The 18,687-nt window shown below is 48.7% G+C and overlaps 1 protein-coding gene across 1 annotated transcript in view; it reads left to right on the top strand.

The window, feature by feature from the left end:
• Positions 1 to 61: 61 nt before the first annotated feature.
• FBH1 (F-box DNA helicase 1) overlaps positions 62 to 18,687 on the top strand; it is a gene marked incomplete at its 5' end in the record, with an annotated part of 34,269 nt that continues 15,643 nt past the window's right edge. Inside the window, 13 exons of the mRNA XM_080610522.1 lie at positions 62 to 91; positions 540 to 609; positions 685 to 703; positions 1,436 to 1,557; positions 3,285 to 3,440; positions 5,535 to 6,040; positions 8,369 to 8,499; positions 10,511 to 10,646; positions 11,292 to 11,482; positions 13,269 to 13,382; positions 14,868 to 14,959; positions 16,900 to 17,068; positions 17,857 to 18,085. Coding sequence (XP_080466648.1) covers positions 62 to 91; positions 540 to 609; positions 685 to 703; positions 1,436 to 1,557; positions 3,285 to 3,440; positions 5,535 to 6,040; positions 8,369 to 8,499; positions 10,511 to 10,646; positions 11,292 to 11,482; positions 13,269 to 13,382; positions 14,868 to 14,959; positions 16,900 to 17,068; positions 17,857 to 18,085 — 1,965 coding nt within the window. The remainder of the gene's footprint in view (positions 92 to 539; positions 610 to 684; positions 704 to 1,435; positions 1,558 to 3,284; positions 3,441 to 5,534; positions 6,041 to 8,368; positions 8,500 to 10,510; positions 10,647 to 11,291; positions 11,483 to 13,268; positions 13,383 to 14,867; positions 14,960 to 16,899; positions 17,069 to 17,856; positions 18,086 to 18,687) is intronic.

The raw sequence follows: 18,687 nt of genomic DNA, 5'->3' as shown, positions 1-18,687 counted from the left end.
TGCGGCTCAGCGCGGGTGACGCCAGGCCAAGCGCGTTCTCTTATTGGTGGATAGGGCGAAAATGGGCGTGGCTGGCGGAATCGCGCGGAAAGTGCGGTAGCGGTGGCGGCTGTGGGAGGTAAGGCCGGGCTAAGGCTGAATGGGGCTCCCCTGGTAATGGGGGGCTCCGTAGTTGTGGGGGGGCCTTGGCAGTGGAGGGGGCTCGATAATGGGAAGGGATTGGTGATGGGAGTGTCCTTGGAATTGGGGCATTTGGCACTGAAGGGAACTTGGCATGGGGAGGGGTTGGTAATGGGGGGCCTTGATAACGGGAGGAGCTTAGTAATGGAGGGGTCTCCTCGGCGTTGGAGAGACTTTGTTATGGGGACCCTTGGTATTGTGGTGGGTTCATAATGGGGGGGCTTGGTAATGGGGGTCGTTAGCAATGATGGGGCCCTTGGCATGGGGGGGGGCTTGATAATAGGGGGAGGCTTCTTAACCTTGGAGGGTTTGCAATAAGGCGAACCATTGGTATTGAGGCTGATCCTCTCACTTCGCAGCTGAAGTATCTTCCTGTGGCTGACCGGCTCTGCTCCCCATCGTGTTCCTCAGTGATGGAAGCCACAAACGGTGATGGAACTTCGTAACACAACAATTGCTTAGCACGTGTCATCTGCTGTCACCAATGGGAAAACTGGAGAAAAGGAGAAAAACATGAGTGCAGGTGAAGGATGAGTGGGTCATGGGATCCCAGACTGATTTGGGTTGGAAGGGACCTTAAAGCTCCTCCAGTTCCAACCCCTGCCATGGGCAGGGACACCTTCCACTAGAGCAGGTTGCTCCAAGCCCCTGTGTCCAACCTGGCCTTGAACACTGCCAGGGATGGGGCAGCCACAGCTTCTCTGGGCACCCTGGGCCAACGCCTCAGCACCCTCACAGGGAAGAGCTTCTGCCTAAGAGCTCATCTCAGTCTCCCCTCTGGCAGGTTAAAGCCATTGCCCTTGGCCTGTCCCTACAGGCCCTTGTCCCAAGCCCCTCTCCAGGTTTCCTGCAGCCCCTTTAGGCACTGGAGCTGCTCTGAGGTCTCCCCTTCAGGAGCCTTCTCTTCTCCAGGCTGACCCAGCCCAGCTCTCTCAGCCTGGCTCCAGAGCAGAGCTGCTCCAGCCCTCGCAGCATCTCCGTGGCCTCCTCTGCACTCGCTCCAACAGCTCCACGTCCCTCTTGTGCTGCTGCCCCAGAGCTGGATCAGGGCTGCAGGGGGGGTCTCAGGGAATCCCCTCCCTGAGCTGCTGCTCACGCTCTGGAGGTGCAGGACAGGGGTTACCTTGTGTTGGGTTTGTGCACTTGAACCCTCTGCCATGGTCCTGGCATGGGGGGTTTTGCTGTCCTGGGGTCAAGGGAGCAGTGGTTTTGCCCTCTGTTCTGATATTGTGCAAGACTTTTCTGTGTTTGACAGCTCCAGGACTGGACTAAGGGCCTTCACCTCAGCTCTGACATCTGCAGTCTCTGTGTATTTCAGAGGACTGGGGCCCTTCAATGCTTCCTGCTGCTTAATCCAAAAGAAGGTTTCCATTTTGAGTGAGTAACACCATTTTGACGTAGAATCATAGAATCAAAGAATCTTTTAGGTTGGAAAAGACCTTGAAGCTCATCAAGGCCAACCATGAACCCGTGTCCCTGAGTGTCACAGGACTGTCTTGCGTTGCTTTTTATCTTCTGTTTGCCTCATTTGCTGTTTGAAGGCTCATTTGCTGTGTTCTGAAGAGCATGAAGTCAGAAAACAGCCTTTCTGCTGTGCTGACGTGGCTGAATGGGAGGAAGCAGCATCATGAACTGACCCTTGGATCCCGCTGGATGGGATTAGTCCATCGCTTGTGGCTGCCAGAGACACGTTAGAGGACTTTATCCTCTGCACCACAGCACAGTAGGAAAGTAGAAGTGAAACTGCATGAGCAGTGCTCTGCTGGCAGCTCTGTCAGGAGGGAGCCCATCCTGTGCCATCGTTTTGGATTTCCCATGAGCGTTTTTGGTAGCAGTGAATTGCATTCTGTGTTCCTTTCCTGCTGGCTGCCCTGTGCATGAAAGAGAGGAGCTTGTGCATTTTTCAAGTAAGGTTTTCTTAGCTCTTCGTATAGATTTGTGCTGCTTCTTACCCATCCTCATGGAGAAGCGCTGTGTTGTGAGGGGGTTATGATTCCTCCTTAGCAGAGGATCCCAGCTGGATCTACTTGTGAAAGGCTCAAGTTTGGATGTTCGAATGTTGGCTCTGACCTTCCTTGGGTGAATCACTGTTGCGTGGTGGCACAGTTCAGCCTTCATAGTCTGCCTCAGCATCCTCCTAATGATACTTTGCCATTACACAACTGCTGTTAGTATTATATGGTATTATAGCGAGAGCCACAAAGCTTGCAAGGGTTCTGGTTTTATGTTGTCCCCTTTTGTTCTGAAGCCTCGTACAACGCAGGAGAGGGGCCCTGGGGTGCAGTCGCTGTTGCAGTGATGCAGATGTGTCACCCTGACATGATGCATTGCCCTCCTTAGCTCCTCAGCAGAGTGTTGTATGAGCTTCTGCTGTGACCATATCCTGGGCTGCACCAAAAGAAGCGTGAGCAGCAGCTCAAAGGAGGGGATCCTGCCCCTCTGCTGTGCTCTCATGAGACCCCACTTGCAGCACTGTGTGCAGTTCTGGTGTCCCCAACATCAGAAGGACATGGAGCTGTTGGAGCAAGTCCAAAGGAGGCCACCAGGATGATCAGGGGCTGGAGCAGCTCCCATATGGAGACAGGCTGAGAACATTGGGGCTGTTGAGCCTGGAGAAGAGAAGCTGCGTGGAGACCTCAGAGCAGCTTCCAGTGACTGAAGGGGGCTACAAGGATGCTGGGGAGGGGCTCTTCATCAGGGACTGTAGTGATAGGACAAGGGGTGATGGGTTCAAACTTAAACAGGGGAAGTTCAGGTTGGAGATAAGGCAGAAGCTCTTCCCTGTGAGGGTGCTGAGGCGCTGGCCCAGGGTGCCCGGAGAAGCTGTGGCTGCCCCATCCCTGGCAGTGTTCAAGGCCAGGTTGGACACAGGGGCTTGGAGCAAGCTGCTCTAGTGGAAGGTGTCCCTGCCTGTGGCAGGGGGTTGGTACTGGATGAGCTTTAAGGCCCCTTCCAACCCAAATCAGTCTGTGACTTATTTGGAGAAACTTCTGACTGAAGCTCCAAAAGGAAACTGTTTTTATGCCTCTGTCAGAGCCATGGGGTTTATTCTGTTCTTTGCTGACACTTTGGGGTCTGTTTTTTGTTGCGTGTTGGCAAAGCAGGGAAGAGGTTCAAGAAAACCCACCTGACAGCCCAGGACTGTGAAGCTCTTGCTGAAGGTTCATCTTCCCTGACACAGCCATTGAGTCAAAGCCAAAGCAGAGGAGATATAAACAGGGGCCTCCATCCCAGCCACCGAACACGGAAACGCCGAGGAGGTACCGGTTTTGAGTGGTTTGAAGGCTGAGGGGTTTGGGGGAGAGCAGTGCTGGTACAGTGTGGAGCAAAAGGGCATTGTTTAATCCATCCCTGAGCTTGTGCTGGTTGGAATCATGGAGTCCCACCTTGAAGGGACCTCAGGGATCAGCTGGTCCAACCTTTCTTGGCAAAGCACGACCTAGACATGATGTCCCAGCACCCTGTCCAGCCCAATCTTAGGAGTGTCCATGTTGGGGACTCCACCACTTCCTTGGGGACATTATTCCAATGGCTGATTGTTCTTATGATGGAAAATTCTCCTTTTGTGTCCCGTTGGAATCTCCCCAGGAGTAACTTGTGCCATCACCCTGTGTCGTTTCCATGGGACTTCTTGTAAAAAGGGAGTCTGCATCGTCCTTGTATCACCCTTTAAATACTGGAGGGTGGGGATAAGGTCTCCCTGGGCCACCTTTTCTCCAGGCTGAACCACCCCAGCTCTCTCAGCCTTTCCTCACACCCTTCCCAGTCCCTGGATCTTCTTTGTGGCCCGTATCCAGCCTGTCCACATCTCTTTTGTAGAGCAGGGACCAAAACTGAGACAGTGGGGGCCAAAACTGAAGGGGAGTAATGCCAAGTGAGTGAGTGCAAATAGAAGACATTGGTTGGCTTTGAGTGTTGTGTGGCAAAACTGGGGTTAATCTCTGCCTCTGCAAAACCAGGTAGCTAGAGAAAGATTCCATAGAAAGATTCTATGAGGGTCAAGTTTGTCTTTGCGTGTGTTTAGTCCCTCCTCACACCAGAAATGCCACCATGTCTCTGGTGTTGAGCTGTTGGAGACTACCTGTGGAGAACAGCAGCTCTCCCTGAGGAACACTCCTGTTAGAAACTATTAATGATGTGACTCCTGCTTCTGGATACTCTTTGGGATTGTTATTAACTAATAATGAGCTGATTAGTTATATGGGATGCTGAAGTGTTGCTGATATTAATGATCTGCAGCTTTCCTGGGAGTGGGAAACATTGTGATGGCCAACTTGGAGTTGCTACACACATGTGTGGCTGAGGAGACAAGTAGAAAGGAAAGAACTATATCCTGAATCATTCCTCTGTGCCTTGGTCACTGTGAAGATGAAACTTAGAAGCATTGTGGTGTTTCCCTGGGATGCTCGGGAGTCTCTCTGTACCTTGGTGTAAGGTGACTCGCTTCACAGATTGAAGTGAGGCCAGATGAGACATCAGAGTCCTGGACTCTGTCTTCAGACTTCTCCATTTCATGCCAGTGATACCTTTGACTGTCTCACTTTAAAATACCTCATTATCTTGGATGCCGCAGGATTTAGGCTATTAAACACGAGCATTCCCTGTTCATTTTATGCAGTGTCTTTCAAATCAGACCTCTTTCAGCTTCACCTTCAGGAGCATCCTGAAGCATCAGGCATCAGCAGTAACTGCTTGTGATTTGTTTCTTCTCGAGTTGCTTCTCAGCCAAGCACCAGGGTATTCTGGGAGCAGGACAGATGAATCCTATCAGTGCTGATAACTCTAGGCTGTGTGCTACAGGGACTGTGTGGCTGTCAGGAAGGAAGGGCTGCTGAGAGCAGTCTCTTGCCAAGTTTCAGTTTCCTTTATGGTCCCCAGTGCAGCCAGGCAAGAAATCATTGTTTATCCTCTTGAAGACATTGGTCTTTCTTATAGCATGGTAGGAGCAGCAGAGGCTTGGTGCTGTGACCTTCTCATGGTGCAGAGTAGTTAAACCTTGAAGCTCTTCTAATATCTTAGTGTGTTTCTCACTCACCTGGTTAAAACCAGTGATAACGACTGGGAGCTCAACCTCAGCCTGGGGAACACAACCACAACTCAAGCCTTGCTTTTTGTTTCCTTCTGATTTCCTGTAGACAGTGGAAAGAGATGGACATTGTTCTGTTGACTTCTGTAAGTTGCCAGGGAAGCACCATGAGGCAGGATAATTCACCTGTAGGAAGCTCATACACCTGTGAGGAGCCCTGTGGAGATAACCACCACTTTATACAACCTTCAGGCTCCTTTTTAGCTCAGAAGCAGTGTGCTTTGCCCTTCATCTGTTCACCCCACTCGTGTTCTTCCTCTTTCTGCAGGCCAAGGTCAGCTCAACATCACTGATTACTTCAAGGTCCCTTGGACACAACAGGTTGGTGCTGGTGGGACGAAGAGCAGGAGGATCAAAGAAGAACTTCTGGATCCCACCTTCACTGATGATTCCTTCAGCAATGACTCTGCTTTTCTGGAGGATGATGACTTTGTACCAGCTCCCAAGGAAAGCTCCAGGAAGCAGCCTCTGTCCACTGCAGGTACCCTCAAGCCAGAGCATGATTTGTGGGCTGAACCTGAGAAGAAGCCCTTGGTGGTTCATCCAGAACACAGCTGGATCAAGCAGGAACTTGATGATATGGAAATTGAACCAGTCCCTGATACGCACTATGGACTCCTGGGGACTCGGACCTGGGAAGTGCCTCAGGGAAGTATTGATATGCTGCCTGTCGAAGTCCTTAGGAACATCTTTGCTTTCCTACCTGTGATTGATCTGTATCAGAACCTCAGCCTGGTGTGTCGCTGCTGGAGGGACATAGTCAGTGATCCACTGGTAAGGACTTGCTGTGATACTGATTTGAACCTCTTCCATCTCCTACTGCTCTGCTCTGCTCTTAGTCTTGTGGCTACACATGTGCTATGTCTCTCTCTTTAAATTGTTTATTGTTCCTAATGCCCATATCCTGTCTTCTTTTGTCAATTTGTGGTCCTCTGGACCCCAGTGGCATCTTTGGATGCCAGCCTCTATCGGAAGATCTATCCTGGTTTAACTTCCCGTGATGCCTTCTTATGTTAGGGAAGAAGCTGCTGCTTAAGCATTCACACACCACTCAAGGGGTCACACACACACCAGCCGGGACTTTAACTGCTGGGACCAGTGTCTCTTTGCAGCGGGTGGCTCCAGTGAGCCCATGGGTGTCCCTTTTGACTCCTCACTCACTCTCAGATGCGCTTCTTCCTCCTGCTTCAGGTTCATCTTCCTAACGTCTGATCTCAGTCTCCCCTCTGGCAGGTTAAAGCCATTCCCCTTGGCCTGTCCCTACAGGCCCTTGTCCCAAGCCCCTCTCCAGGTTTCCTGCAGCCCCTTTAGGCACTGGAGCTGCTCTAAGGTCTCCCCTTCAGGAGCCTTCTCTTCTCCAGGCTGACCCAGCCCAGCTCTCTCAGCCTGGCTCCAGAGCAGAGCTGCTCCAGCCCTCGCAGCATCTCCATGGCCTCCTCTGCACTCGCTCCAACAGCTCCACGTCCCTCTTGTGCTGCTGCCCCAGAGCTGGATGCAGCTGTTGTTATCTTGTGGAGCTCCAGCTTCTGCAGACAGCGGTAGTCTCCTTATCTTTTGGTTTGTGCTTCTTGTGCTGAATGGCAGACCATGGGACACTGAAGAGGTCCTGGACTTGGGATGAACAGGACTTTTTAATAAACAGCTAAACCCATCAGTGTAATCACAGCATTCTTCTCACACTAAAGACAAAACACAGCGCTGCGCCAGCTTCTGGGAAGAATACTGGGAAAACTAACTCTGTTCCAGCTGAAAGCATCACTTGCTGAAAGTCCAGTTTCTGGCCTAAGGCTTTAGCTGACCTAGCTGCTTTGTAAAGCTAAAGCTGAGCAAACAGCATCCTAAACCACACAATACTCTGACTCAAACTATTAAAACTTACTTATTTAAGCTAAATCACTAATATCTGTTAGCACTTCCCATAACATGGATAGAGCGTCCTGTAAGACTCCACAGAATCTTCCTTTCTGTTTGACAGGGGTCATGCTGGACACCAGCTCCAGACTGGGCAGTGTCCTCTTGTGGCTGGAGTATGTCCCATGCCCCAGTCTGTGTGTATGGTTTCTTTTGTAGTCAAGTGACTTTAGAGGAAAGGCTTTTAGCTCTGGTTGTATGGAGCTGGATCCATCTGCAGTCGAGGCTCTCACAGAGCAAACAGTGGTGAACCCGTTTTGGCTGCAGTGAGATCTCTGCATCCAATGAGAGAGGTGGCTCAGAGGCAGCCAGCGCTGCTCAGCTCGCTCCATTCGCACTGGAAGCACTCAGCTGGTGCAAAGAGGTTCCTCATCCTGGCGCAGAGCAGTGGGGGATTGATCACAGCCCAGGTTTTCCTGGGGTCCATGTTCTAGTTTGTGCCTTGCCGATAACTTGGGATGAGTGAGGTTGGACGCAATGCAGGAGGTGTCATAAAATCATGGGATGGTTTGGGTCGAAGGGACCTTAAAGCTCCTCCAGCTCCAAGCCCCTGCCATGGGCAGGGACAGCTTCCACTAGAGCAGGTTGCTGCTCTAAGGTCTCCTTTGAACCTTCTCCAGACTGAACCAGCCCAGCTCTCAGCCCGTCAATCCCCTTCACTCTGCTTTAGCAGCACGTTTTGAGCCTGAAGACCTAGCGATGCATAACAAATGCATGCATTGACTGCTCAGCATGCTCAAGTCCTCTCCCAGATCTGCTCTGTGCTCTGTACACAGCCCAAAAGGCAGGATCCTGGTGGTTGTACCAAAGCAGTCCAAACAGCAGGCTGCAGGAAGGTCAGGCTTCATGGACATAGGGATTTTAAGCACTCAGAGCAGCTCTGTGCAATAGTGTTGAAAATATTCCCCTTTCTGTAATGTTTTTGTGTTTGAAACTGAACCAGCATCACCCTGTTCCCATAATATTATTAAAACCAGCCTCTTACAGGCATGTTTGCAGGCTATGAGGGACAAGTCTGTCTTTCTCTGCTTCTTCTTCCCTTCCCCATCTCATGCTAGGTGTTTTCATCAAGCTCCAGGGATGTTTTGAACTCCAGGTCTTTGGCTGTCACATTGATGAGCTTATTGCCAGAAGAAGCCTATTTTCCAGTGCTGTGAGGTGAAAGATGGTTCTATGTGCTTCACATTCCAGTTCATTCCCTGGAAGAAGCTGTACCATCGGTACCTAAAGAAAGAGGCCACGGCCCTGCGCAGCGTTGAACAGGTCATGCAGGATTTTGCCATAACAAAGGAGCAGGAAGGATGTGTGTTTGGGCTGATCAGGTGAGTCCAATTCAGCATTGACTTGTACCTGTAGATCCTCAGAGCTTCCTTGCTTTGGGTCTTCTTCCATTGTATCCTGTGAATTGCCAGGAGAACAACAGGTTTGTCCTCTAAACAGGAGGGGGATGGACAGGAAGATGAGTAGAAATCACTACAAGGGTTCTACAAATAGGTGAAAAACTTCCATTTTCCTCTTCCTTGTTCTGTTTGGAATACGTGGTCATAGAATCATTTAGGAGAAGGTCTTTAAGATCATTGAGTCTAATTGTTAACCCAGTACTGTCAATGCCACCACTAACCCATGTCCCCAAGAGCCATTATCTACACATCTTTTAAAGCCCTTCAGGGACGGTGACTGCAGCCCTGCCCTGGGCAGCCTGTTCCAATGCCTGAGCACCCTCTGGGGAAGGAATTGTTCCTCAGCTCCATCTAAACCTGCCCTGGTGCAGCTTGAGGCCGGTTCCTCTTGTCCCATCCCTTGTTCCTTGGGAGCAGAGCCCAGCCCCTCCTGGCTCCATCCTCCTCTCAGGCACTTGTAGGGAGCCATCAGGTCCCCCCTGAGCCTTCTCTTCTCCAGACTGAACCCCCCAGGTCCCTCAGCTGCTCCTCATAGTACTGGTGCTCCAGGCCCTGCACCAGCTGCATGGACACATGCTCCAGCACCTCAGTGTCTTTCCTGTAGCCCAAAACTGAACATGGTGTTTGAGGAGATGTACAAGTAGAGGATGAAATCTGGAGAAGAGAAGGTGGAAAGGGGACCTAATCGCTGTCTTCCCATGTCTAATAATAGGCCACAGAGAGCATGATGCTTGGAGGTGCACAGTGAGAGGGCAAGAGGCAATGGGCACAAGTTCCATATAGGAAATCCAGTTAGATGCTAGGAGAGCAGCCAAACACTGACCCAGAGAGGCTGGGAATCTCCATCATTAGAGATGCTCAGGCCTCAAGTGGACAAATGACCAAAGCTTGAAGTTGTCCCTGCACTGAGCAGTTGGCTTCCAAAGTCCCTTCTGCGTTTGCATCATTGATAGCAAGTGAGAAGTGATGGGTAAGTGAGAGGCTAGGCAGGGATAGCCTTGTACTAAGAGATGGAGAAGCTGGACTGGGAAGAGGGGGTGGAAGAACAGTATTGAATGGTGTTGCCTGTTGGAGGGCAGGGAGATGGTTGTTGCATCAAAAGAGGAAAGAGGTGAGGAGAGCCTGAGCAAGAGGGTGCCAACAAGCAGCTGCTGCATTTGGAGGCTCAAAGGAAGGTTTTGGAGATGGACCTGCACGTCGGAGCACAGCCAGGTTGGGTTCAACAATTGAGAGGAGCTGCCAGGAGCTCCAAGGCAAGCATTAGATGACAGAGTCAAATATGGGCTGCTCTGTCACTTGCTGCTTTCTGGCACCCAACAACAAGCTTGGGGGAGGATATTCCATGGTTGCTTCCTGCAGGGTGACTGTGCTGGAGAAAGTGAGGCCCAATGTAAGCATCCCTTTCAGCATCACTTTGTGTTTTAGGATCTGTCACGTCAGCTCTGCTTTTCCATCTGCTGATGAGTCACAGAGGCTCAGCATCTCCTGGGCTTAGGTAAAATACAAGGATCTCGTGGAGGGTGTGAGATCTGAGCTCTTCTTCCTGGTCTCTCCCATCTCCAATGTATTCCCATCTTTTCCTTTCCTGAAAGGCTGCTTTCCTGGACCTGCAGTTACTTATCAGTCAAAGCCAAGCCCAAGTCAGGTCCCTGATAAAAGCAAGTGCTCTGTTGAGACCTCTGTAGTCTAGAGGGAATGATGTTTGGCAATTAGGTGGTGCCAATAGAGTCAAATTGGTTTAGGAGCAAAGTGGGTCCATCTTCTGAAAGGAGACTTTGAGACAGACAGAAAGAACTTGGAGACTAAAACGATGGTATTATGGAGAAGGCTTTATTTATATCACTATAGAAACTTGATATATATTTATATATCAAGTGAATAAACCCACTTGATAAAGCTTCTTTGCAAATGCTGCTGTTCCCGCTCTGTGCAGGTGTGTGTCTGCCATACCCACCAGGTGGAAGGTAGATCCTGGTGCAGTTCTCCAGTGTTTGAAGAGTCATCACCTCTTCTCAAAGGCTGAAGTCTGTGTTGTCAACAAGCTGCCACATTTACAGAGCAGGGCTGGGGTAGGTTTAACAGTGATTACCTGGTTTATGGAACAGGTTTAACAATTCCTGGTGCTTTGAGGACAGATCTGCCTTCCTGTGTCTGAGGGTTTTCCCTTTGGGGTGTTATTTGATACTATTCCTACAATCATAAATAGGTTGGGTGGAAGGGACCTTAAAGCTGATTCAGTTCCAGCCCCTGCTACGGACAGGGACACCTTCCACTAGAGCAGGTTGCTCCAAGCCCCTGTGTCCAACCTGGCCTTGAACACTGCCAGGGATGGGGCAGCCACAGCTTCTCTGGGCACCCTGTGCCAGCGCCTCAGCACCCTCACAGGGAAGAGCTTCTGCCTAAGAGCTCATCTCAGTCTCCCCTCTGGCAGGTTAAAGCCATTCCCCTTGGCCTGTCCCTACAGGCCCTTGTCCAAAGCCCCTCTCCAGGTTTCCTGCAGCCCCTTTAGGCACTGGAGCTGCTCTAAGGTCTCCCTTTCAGGAGCCTTCTCCAGGCTGAACCAGCCCAGCTCTCTCAGCCTGGCTCTAGAGCAGAGCTGCTCCAGGTTATGCATTTGTCATGGCAGAAGTGTTTTTCCAGTGTGGAAGCAGCGCTTCCCTGCTCCTAAAGCCTCCTGAAGGCTTTTTGCTCATTCTCTTGGTTGCCTCCCTCAGCCTGAGAGCACTTGGGCCATCATTGCAGTCATGGTGCTTTTCTCCGACGGCGTCAGTGACATCCAGAAGCTGATCAAATGTCTACAGAGACCCTGCTCTACCCTCTCTGTTGTGGATGTGACCGAGACGCTTTACTGCATGGCAACTCTGCTGTGTGCAATGAGAAACAAGAGCATCGTCATCACTAACAGGTAAAGGAGGAGGGAGATGCTCCCTGTCTGCCTGCCTCTTTCTAGCTATAGTAATGTGGAATATATACAGTGAATATATGCCCATGAGCATATATTTCTATACATATAACATATTTATTTAATATGTATTAATATATGTATGTTAAATATGTTATATTATGTATGATAATATGAATATATATTTCATATATAAATATATATGAATAACTATATTTTTATATCAGAAATATATACGAACATATATATATGAAATATATTTTCTATATATTTAATGAGCATAATATTCCTCCTGGTTAGGCCTCTCTGGTTCCTCTGTGTGCAGTTTGTTGGGAACAGTGTGCACATCTCTAGCTTGTTGCAGGAACATTCAGGAGCATTACCTTTAGATTTGCTTTAATTCCGGGACTGTTCCATAATCCACTTGTTTTTCAGGAGATAAAGCTCAAGGAATAGGATTTTTTTTTCAGAAAGAAAAGCAGATTTTAAAGCAATCATAGAAGCTTCCTGCTTAGAAATAGATACACTTCTCAATTTAATGTATTTACCTTCCTGAGACCGATTACTTTACTCCTCTTACGTGATACTCCATGGGCTCCCTCTGCATGTAGGTAGTGATCCATCCTCTTGTCTTTTGTGCACAGAGGTGCCTGGTAATGCAGGTCAGAGCCCACAGAATTACAGTGAGGATGAGATAAGGATTAAGGACACCTGTAACTGATTCTTAAGGGAAGACTTGAGAGGAACTGAACTAAAAATGGATCTATAGCCAGGAAGAAGAATGTTCTTTAAGCTGCTCTCTGTGCGGCATAGACCAGCCTGTGTTAAACACTTCACCTTCTGCTTACTCAGGCATGGGCCATGTACTCAGGCTACCAAACAGGGAAATCAGGATGCTTCTTTGGCCTGTTAGTGATTGCTAATTGCTGGCTAAGGTCATTAACTTGGGTTAACACCTTCTAAGGGTGGGGCAGACAGAGGGTGTCACTTGCTAGCAATGAGAGTTCATGGTCAAAGTCACCCATGTCCCACCTCCACCGAGGAGAGAAGAGGTAGGAATGACCCCATCTCTTCTGCCATTAACTCTTCAAACTCCACGAGGTTTGTGATTTGGGGTGTAAGGAGGAAAACCTGTCCTTGAGGAACTGTCTGAATCCTATTTGCAGCTCCTTGAGCGATGTGAATCTGAGAATGCAGGTCACCTCATGCAAGCCACAAGGTTTGTCCTGGAGTGTGGCCCTCTTAGGCCACAGGACCAAAGCTGCACTAAAAGAGGTAAAACCACAGTGGTGTCAACCCTGGTGTGCCATGGAGGTTCCTTTTAAACCTGCTGTTGCCAGCATAAATAAAGCCACAGAGTCTCTGGGCTCCATTCTTTGCACCATGAAAGATTGTCAGAGGATCATCATAAGGCAGTTTATGAAACTGGTTCACTTCAGAAGCCTGAACTAGCCCCACATTCTCTCTCAGACTCCCCTAGGCTGTTGCTCATAGTGGTTCAGGAGAGCAAAAGGATGCTGTGGACTGATCCCAGGTCACATTTGCATGGCAGACCCTGAAACCCAAACCTAGCAGGAGTGAGGAGGAGGCCACAAACAGAGCAGTCACTTTTCGAGGCAGAACTAACTACTGTTAACACTGTCTCCTGCAACTCCCTGAGTGCCTGAGGCTTTGTGCCCCTTCCCACTGGAGTTATTTGAGGTGTTGGGGGTCTTTTAGGTAGCTGCAGACATTTCATTTGCTATTGATGAGTTCTCAATGATAGTTCGTCTCTTGTCTCTTCTACCAGGATCCATTACAGCATTTTCTACTGCTTGTACCTGATGGAAAATGCTTCTGTGACGATGCAGACAGTGGAAGAGGATGCGGTGGCTTCGTGCTGCAGACAAGACTTACGGTCTGGGTAATGCTATTGTAGGTGATAAGTAAGCAGGGTCCTGGTGGAGGGATGAACCTTGGAGGGGGAGCAAGTGTTTCCTGGTAGCAGCTGGTTGACAAGACTCATAAGGATTGGTACAAACCCTTATTCTGCTCCTTTCCCTCTTCTCCCTGAATTCTCAGAGGAAAACCAGGCCTTAAGTCTGTACAAATTGAATTTCCAAGCACCGAGTTTAACAGTTGTTATTCACTGGTGGATCTATATTTTGGTGGAGCACAGTTCCGCGTGCTCTTCCCAAATCACCACTCTCCCTATGGATAAGAAGCTCTGGAAGGAGGGGAGAGAACCTGCTTTAAGTTTAGCAGTGGGTTCCCCTGGAAACATAAAGTGCAGTCAGTCAAGGGGTTGGCTTGCTGGTGGCATTGCTGTGGCTGTTCATTTGTGAGCACTGCTTCCTGTGCATGGGAGGGAATGAGATACCAGCCACAGGGCGTTGATTTGGCTCCTGTTTTCTGGATCCTGTTGGATAACTGGAACATATTAATGTAATATTAATATCATGCTAATATTAACATAATGTTATATATAGATATCATAAGTTAGCATTGGTTGGTAACTTACTGCCTAGAAAGGAAGGACAGTGAGGAGTGAAATGCTTTCTTGGCCTGTGGAGGTCCAGGCTTGGTTCCCCTTCTGCTGTAGAGTCAATTAGTTTCCTCATCCTTACCTGCAGAAGGAGTAGTGCTTTCATCTGTCGCAGGGATCTAGCAAAGATCAATCCAACCACTGATGACCCAAGGCACAACAGTGCTAGAGGTTATAATAAAATGAATAAATCAGAGGCTGTTTTCCCAGCCCTTTCATTCCACCCTTCCATGTGAAGTCTCCGAAGCAGAATCTGCTTGTTCAGTAAAAGATGTGTCCTGGGGGCAGTCACCTGACTGCCAGCTGTGGAATGGCAAGGATGCTTAAACAAGGCTTCCCATCCTTACAGGTGGTATTGGAGAGGACCCTGCACAAAGAGGTGGTTCACGCTGTTGGCCGATTACAGGGTTTAGACCTTTATGAAGACAACTGCACTGAATGCCTTTCTTAATGTTACTCAGAGCTCTCGGCTCCTCTGAGAGGCAGTAGAATGGATCTGTCCTGTATGCTGAGACATCAGAGCGCAGCAAAACACCCAAACCCAAGTCACTGTTTTCAGTAAGCCTAAGGAGCCACGGTGCGAGATTCATCTTTAAAGCATGGCTTAGGCCCCTTGAGAAGATCTTTTCCTATAGAACATTCCCCAGGGTTTATTCTTTCCCTTTGCTATCTCCAGTCTTTTCTCATTCCCTGCTCTTCTCCTTTGCACAATAACCAAGTAGCTCTAGTGCCACCTTCCTGCTTGTGGGAGGGGATCAGTCGTTCCATTGGATTCCTTCTGCTCTTAGTTGATGTGGTTGGTTTATGTGGCAGTATTTATGTCCTTCATTCCTTTCCCTCTCTGTTGCTTTCTGCTTTTAACAGCCGGCCTGAGGTAAAGCTGACCCACGAACAGCAAAGGGTTCTGAATCACAAAATTGAGCACGGTCAAATAGTGAAGATTATGGCATTTGCAGGTAAGAGTGAAAACTTACATTGTAAGACTGAATGTGTAACCTCTAATTGTGCCCCTTTCCCCCCTGCTTCTCTATCCAAGGACTTGTGTGGATACCAGGGCATTAACCCTACTTTTAATAAACAGAAAAATAATCAGAGCAAGCTTTTGCAGAGAAATAGGGATGGGAAATGTGGTGGTTACTGCCATTCAAGCTGGGTAAGTGTCTTATTCAGATGTGAAACTGAAACCAAGTGTCAGTGACTGCCCAGAGCAGCTTGTCAGGGAAGCCAGGAGGGGAAGAGCAGCTCCATGTGTTGCTGTTTTGCAGTGTTATTGTCCACAGGCCTCTAGACAGAGCCAGTCTGACTTGTTCAGATTTAGCATCCCCGTGGAAGCAGCACAAGCCAAGAAATCTTCAGCACTTGACACTGTTTTAAAAAGGGGAATTGGATAAAATCAAGGAAGTCTCTTTATAAAGAGAAGGAAAAGCCAATCTTCTCCTTCCGCCTCCAGAGAGTTCCCTTTAAAGATACCACCCTGGGGGCTTGAAGCTAATGCATGCTCTGTGCCAGAACAGACCTGCTAAAGGACACGTACAGCAAAACACCACGGTACAGAAGCTACTGAGGGTGGTTTCTTATGTCTGCAAAAAGTCACCGTGTCCACATGGCACAGAAGGGAACATACATGCACAGAGGTTTCATGTAACCACAACAAGGCTGAAAAAGAGCTTGCAAAAGGCATAAAAGAATGTAATTATTCTTCAGACGTGGATGAGGATGCTTGCCAAAGCCTCTCTTAGTTCACTGCAGTGTAAAGGATGCTGTAGAGGGAATGATGCAGTGGCAGAGCGGCTCAATGTGTTTCTGCATCCATCCATGTTCCTCATAGAGGGTCTTGGAAAGGAGCAGCCTCAGGATCCTTCTCTGAAGGGGTCCGCCAAAGGGTCAGTCTCACATCCACATGGGAAAGGTTAAGGATGAGACCCTTGGTGGGTTGTTTCATGCTCTGGACTGCATCACCCAGGAGATGTAAAGGAACTTGAGGGTGAGGTGGCCAAGCCAATTGCTGACAGCTGTTGTGGCAGTGGAGTTAGAGCGGGACATGGAAGCAAAGCACCAGTGAGCCCGGTATCTGTACCAGGCACTTCGGGTTTGTGTGGCAAGGTTTTGGTATTGGGGGGCTACAAGGTTGGCTTCTGTGAGAACCTGCTAGAAGCTTCCCCTGTGTCTGATAGAGCCACTGGCCAAGGCTGAGCCCATCAGTGATGCTGGTAGCACCTCTGGGATAATGTATTTAAGAAGGGAAGGGGAAAACATGCCGAAGACAGGAGTGAGAACGTATGAGAGAAACAACTCTGCAGACACCAAAGTCAATGAAAAGGGGAGGAGATGCTCCAGGTGCCAGAGCACAGTCATTCATAAGAGCAATTTTGACATTCCATTTACCAAGCTGTCTTTCAGGAGAACCAGGACCTTCTGGTATGTTCAGACTCCTGCAATACTGGGTGATAAAAGGGGGTTTTATTAAAAGCTTTTGGGATGCAGACTGTAAGTTTTCAAAGCTGCTTTTGCTCCGCAGCTTCTGCTGATTTCACTGGAGCTGGTGAATAAACTCCCATTAGCTGCAAATAGTCCTGCTGTGTGCTTAGGACAGCAGGAGGGAGGAGATGAAGCTGATGAGAGGGGTGTGGGTTCATTCATCCCTGACTCTGGATCATAGAATAATGGCATTGCTGAGCGCTTTGGGTTGGAAAGGACCTTAAAGCTTATCCAGTTCCAACCCCTGCCACGGGCAGGGACACCTTCCACTAGAGCAGCTTGCTCCAAGCCCCTGTGTCCAACCTGGCCTTGAACACTGCCAGGGATGGGGCAGCCACAGCTTCTCCGTTCAACCCATTCCACCCTCAGAGGGAAGAGCTTCTGGATGCTTTATTATTTGCTTTTTTGTGTTCTTCAGGCTCAGGGAAGACCTCGACCTTGGTCAAGTATGCGGAGAAGTTTGCAGGGCTGCGGTTCCTTTACGTGGCATTTAACAAAGCAGTTGCAGAGAGGGGGAGAAGTGTCTTCCCCAGGAACGTCACGTGCAGGACTTTCCACTCATTGGCATATGGAAGTGTTGGCAAACAGTGAGTGGGGACTTTAGATTCCTTCATTGAAGGCTGATGGAGCAGGGAAAAGACGTGGCAGGAAAGGCAAGTCTGGTTTTGAAGTAACCCTCCAGGATTTGAGGAAGCAAAAGTAATGGGGGAAATGATTTCTTTCTCCTGCTTCAGGCCAGGCTGTGATTTATGGTTTCTGAATGCTTTCAGTGATTTTAGCATCCAAAGGAGCCTTGGGAAACAGAATCATTGCCCTGCTCTGGCATAGAGAGTGCTGACACAAGCCCTATCACTGGTTTGGGGCTGTTCATCCTGTGCTTATAGCCAAGGAGCACTTCACAGGGAGATAGAAGCCACTCAGAATGTCTTTTCCCCATTTCTCAATTACATTTCAGTGGTACAACCACGCTAAATGCTGTTTTTCTTCAGAGGAGGTGGTTGTTTTAACCTGAGTTATTCTAATGTAGCAGTTTCTGGCACATCTAAACTGCAGATAAGAGAGAAAATGAGCCACATCTTGTAAAGAGGGAATCCTCTTACCTGGCTCTTGGAAACGCTGTAATTGCAGAGGGGAATGCTGGGAGTATCTCACTGGCTCGACTTTCCATCTATAAAATGAACAAGTTTGTACTTCCACCACAAAATGTGTGCAGATTTAAAAGCTATTCCATTACCAGGTTACAGTGGGTGTATAAACCAGAGCTCTATCTGCAAGTGTTAGTGTGCAACAGGAATGAAACTGAGCTTGCTTTTCCACTAGGCTTTTCCTGTGTGTTTCAACATGTCTCTCTTGTTTTGTGTCATCTGTGGCCCAGCTATAACAAAAAAGGCAAGCTGAACTTCTCCAAGATGTCAGTTTATTCCATCAGTTTCCTTCTCCAGAACCACAAGGGCCAATCTCTGTTTGTAAGAGGGAAAATGGTCTCCCAAACCCTGGAAAGCTTTTTTGCCTCTTCAGATGAAGAGATCTGTGAAGAGCACTCTCCTCATTGGTTCAGAAACACTCATGGCCAGACACAACCTGTCAGTCAAGCAGAAAAGGAAGTGAGTATCTGGATGGGGCAAGACCACAAGGGTTAGAAGGGCCTCATCTCTCATCCACATCTCTCCTATTTCACGGGTATTTGAGCTTCAGCTCTAAGAACTGTCAAAACATGGTTATTCCATGGTTATCCCATGGTTACTCCATGGTTATTTGTGACAAATTCAAAGGAACCAGGGCCTGTTTGTTGTCCCTGTTTGCACAGCTGGCTTCTAGAGAGGTTATCATCGCTGGCTCTGCTTAGTGCAGATGTGTCTTCCCTGCAAGTAAAAAGAGAGAAGAGATTCCATGGATTTATATCAGTGCCTGAATGTTGTGCTCTTACATGTGAAGACAATAAGAATTTTTGTAGTCATTTGGATACACAGAGCCAAACCCAAAAGCTCACATTTAGAGGACAGACATCATAGCAACAGCAAGCATTGCCATTGCAAGCAACATGAGGTGGCATTGTGGAAGAAATCAGCCTTTCCACTCTGCGCTGCTCATATCCGATCACATCCAGTCCAGGCAGCAGAAACCCCATTTGAAGTTGGTATTTCTGGTAGGAAATGAACTGACAGCCTCAAAACCTTCAATACCTTGAAGCTGTCCAGAGAAGCCA

Source organism: Psittacula echo (genome assembly GCF_963264785.1).
Source record: "Psittacula echo genome assembly, chromosome: 1".
In the NCBI taxonomy this organism is placed as follows: Eukaryota; Metazoa; Chordata; class Aves; order Psittaciformes; family Psittacidae; genus Psittacula; species Psittacula echo.
The sequence above is the reverse complement of the archived record's forward strand: the minus strand, read 5'-3'. Positions and strand labels throughout refer to the sequence as shown.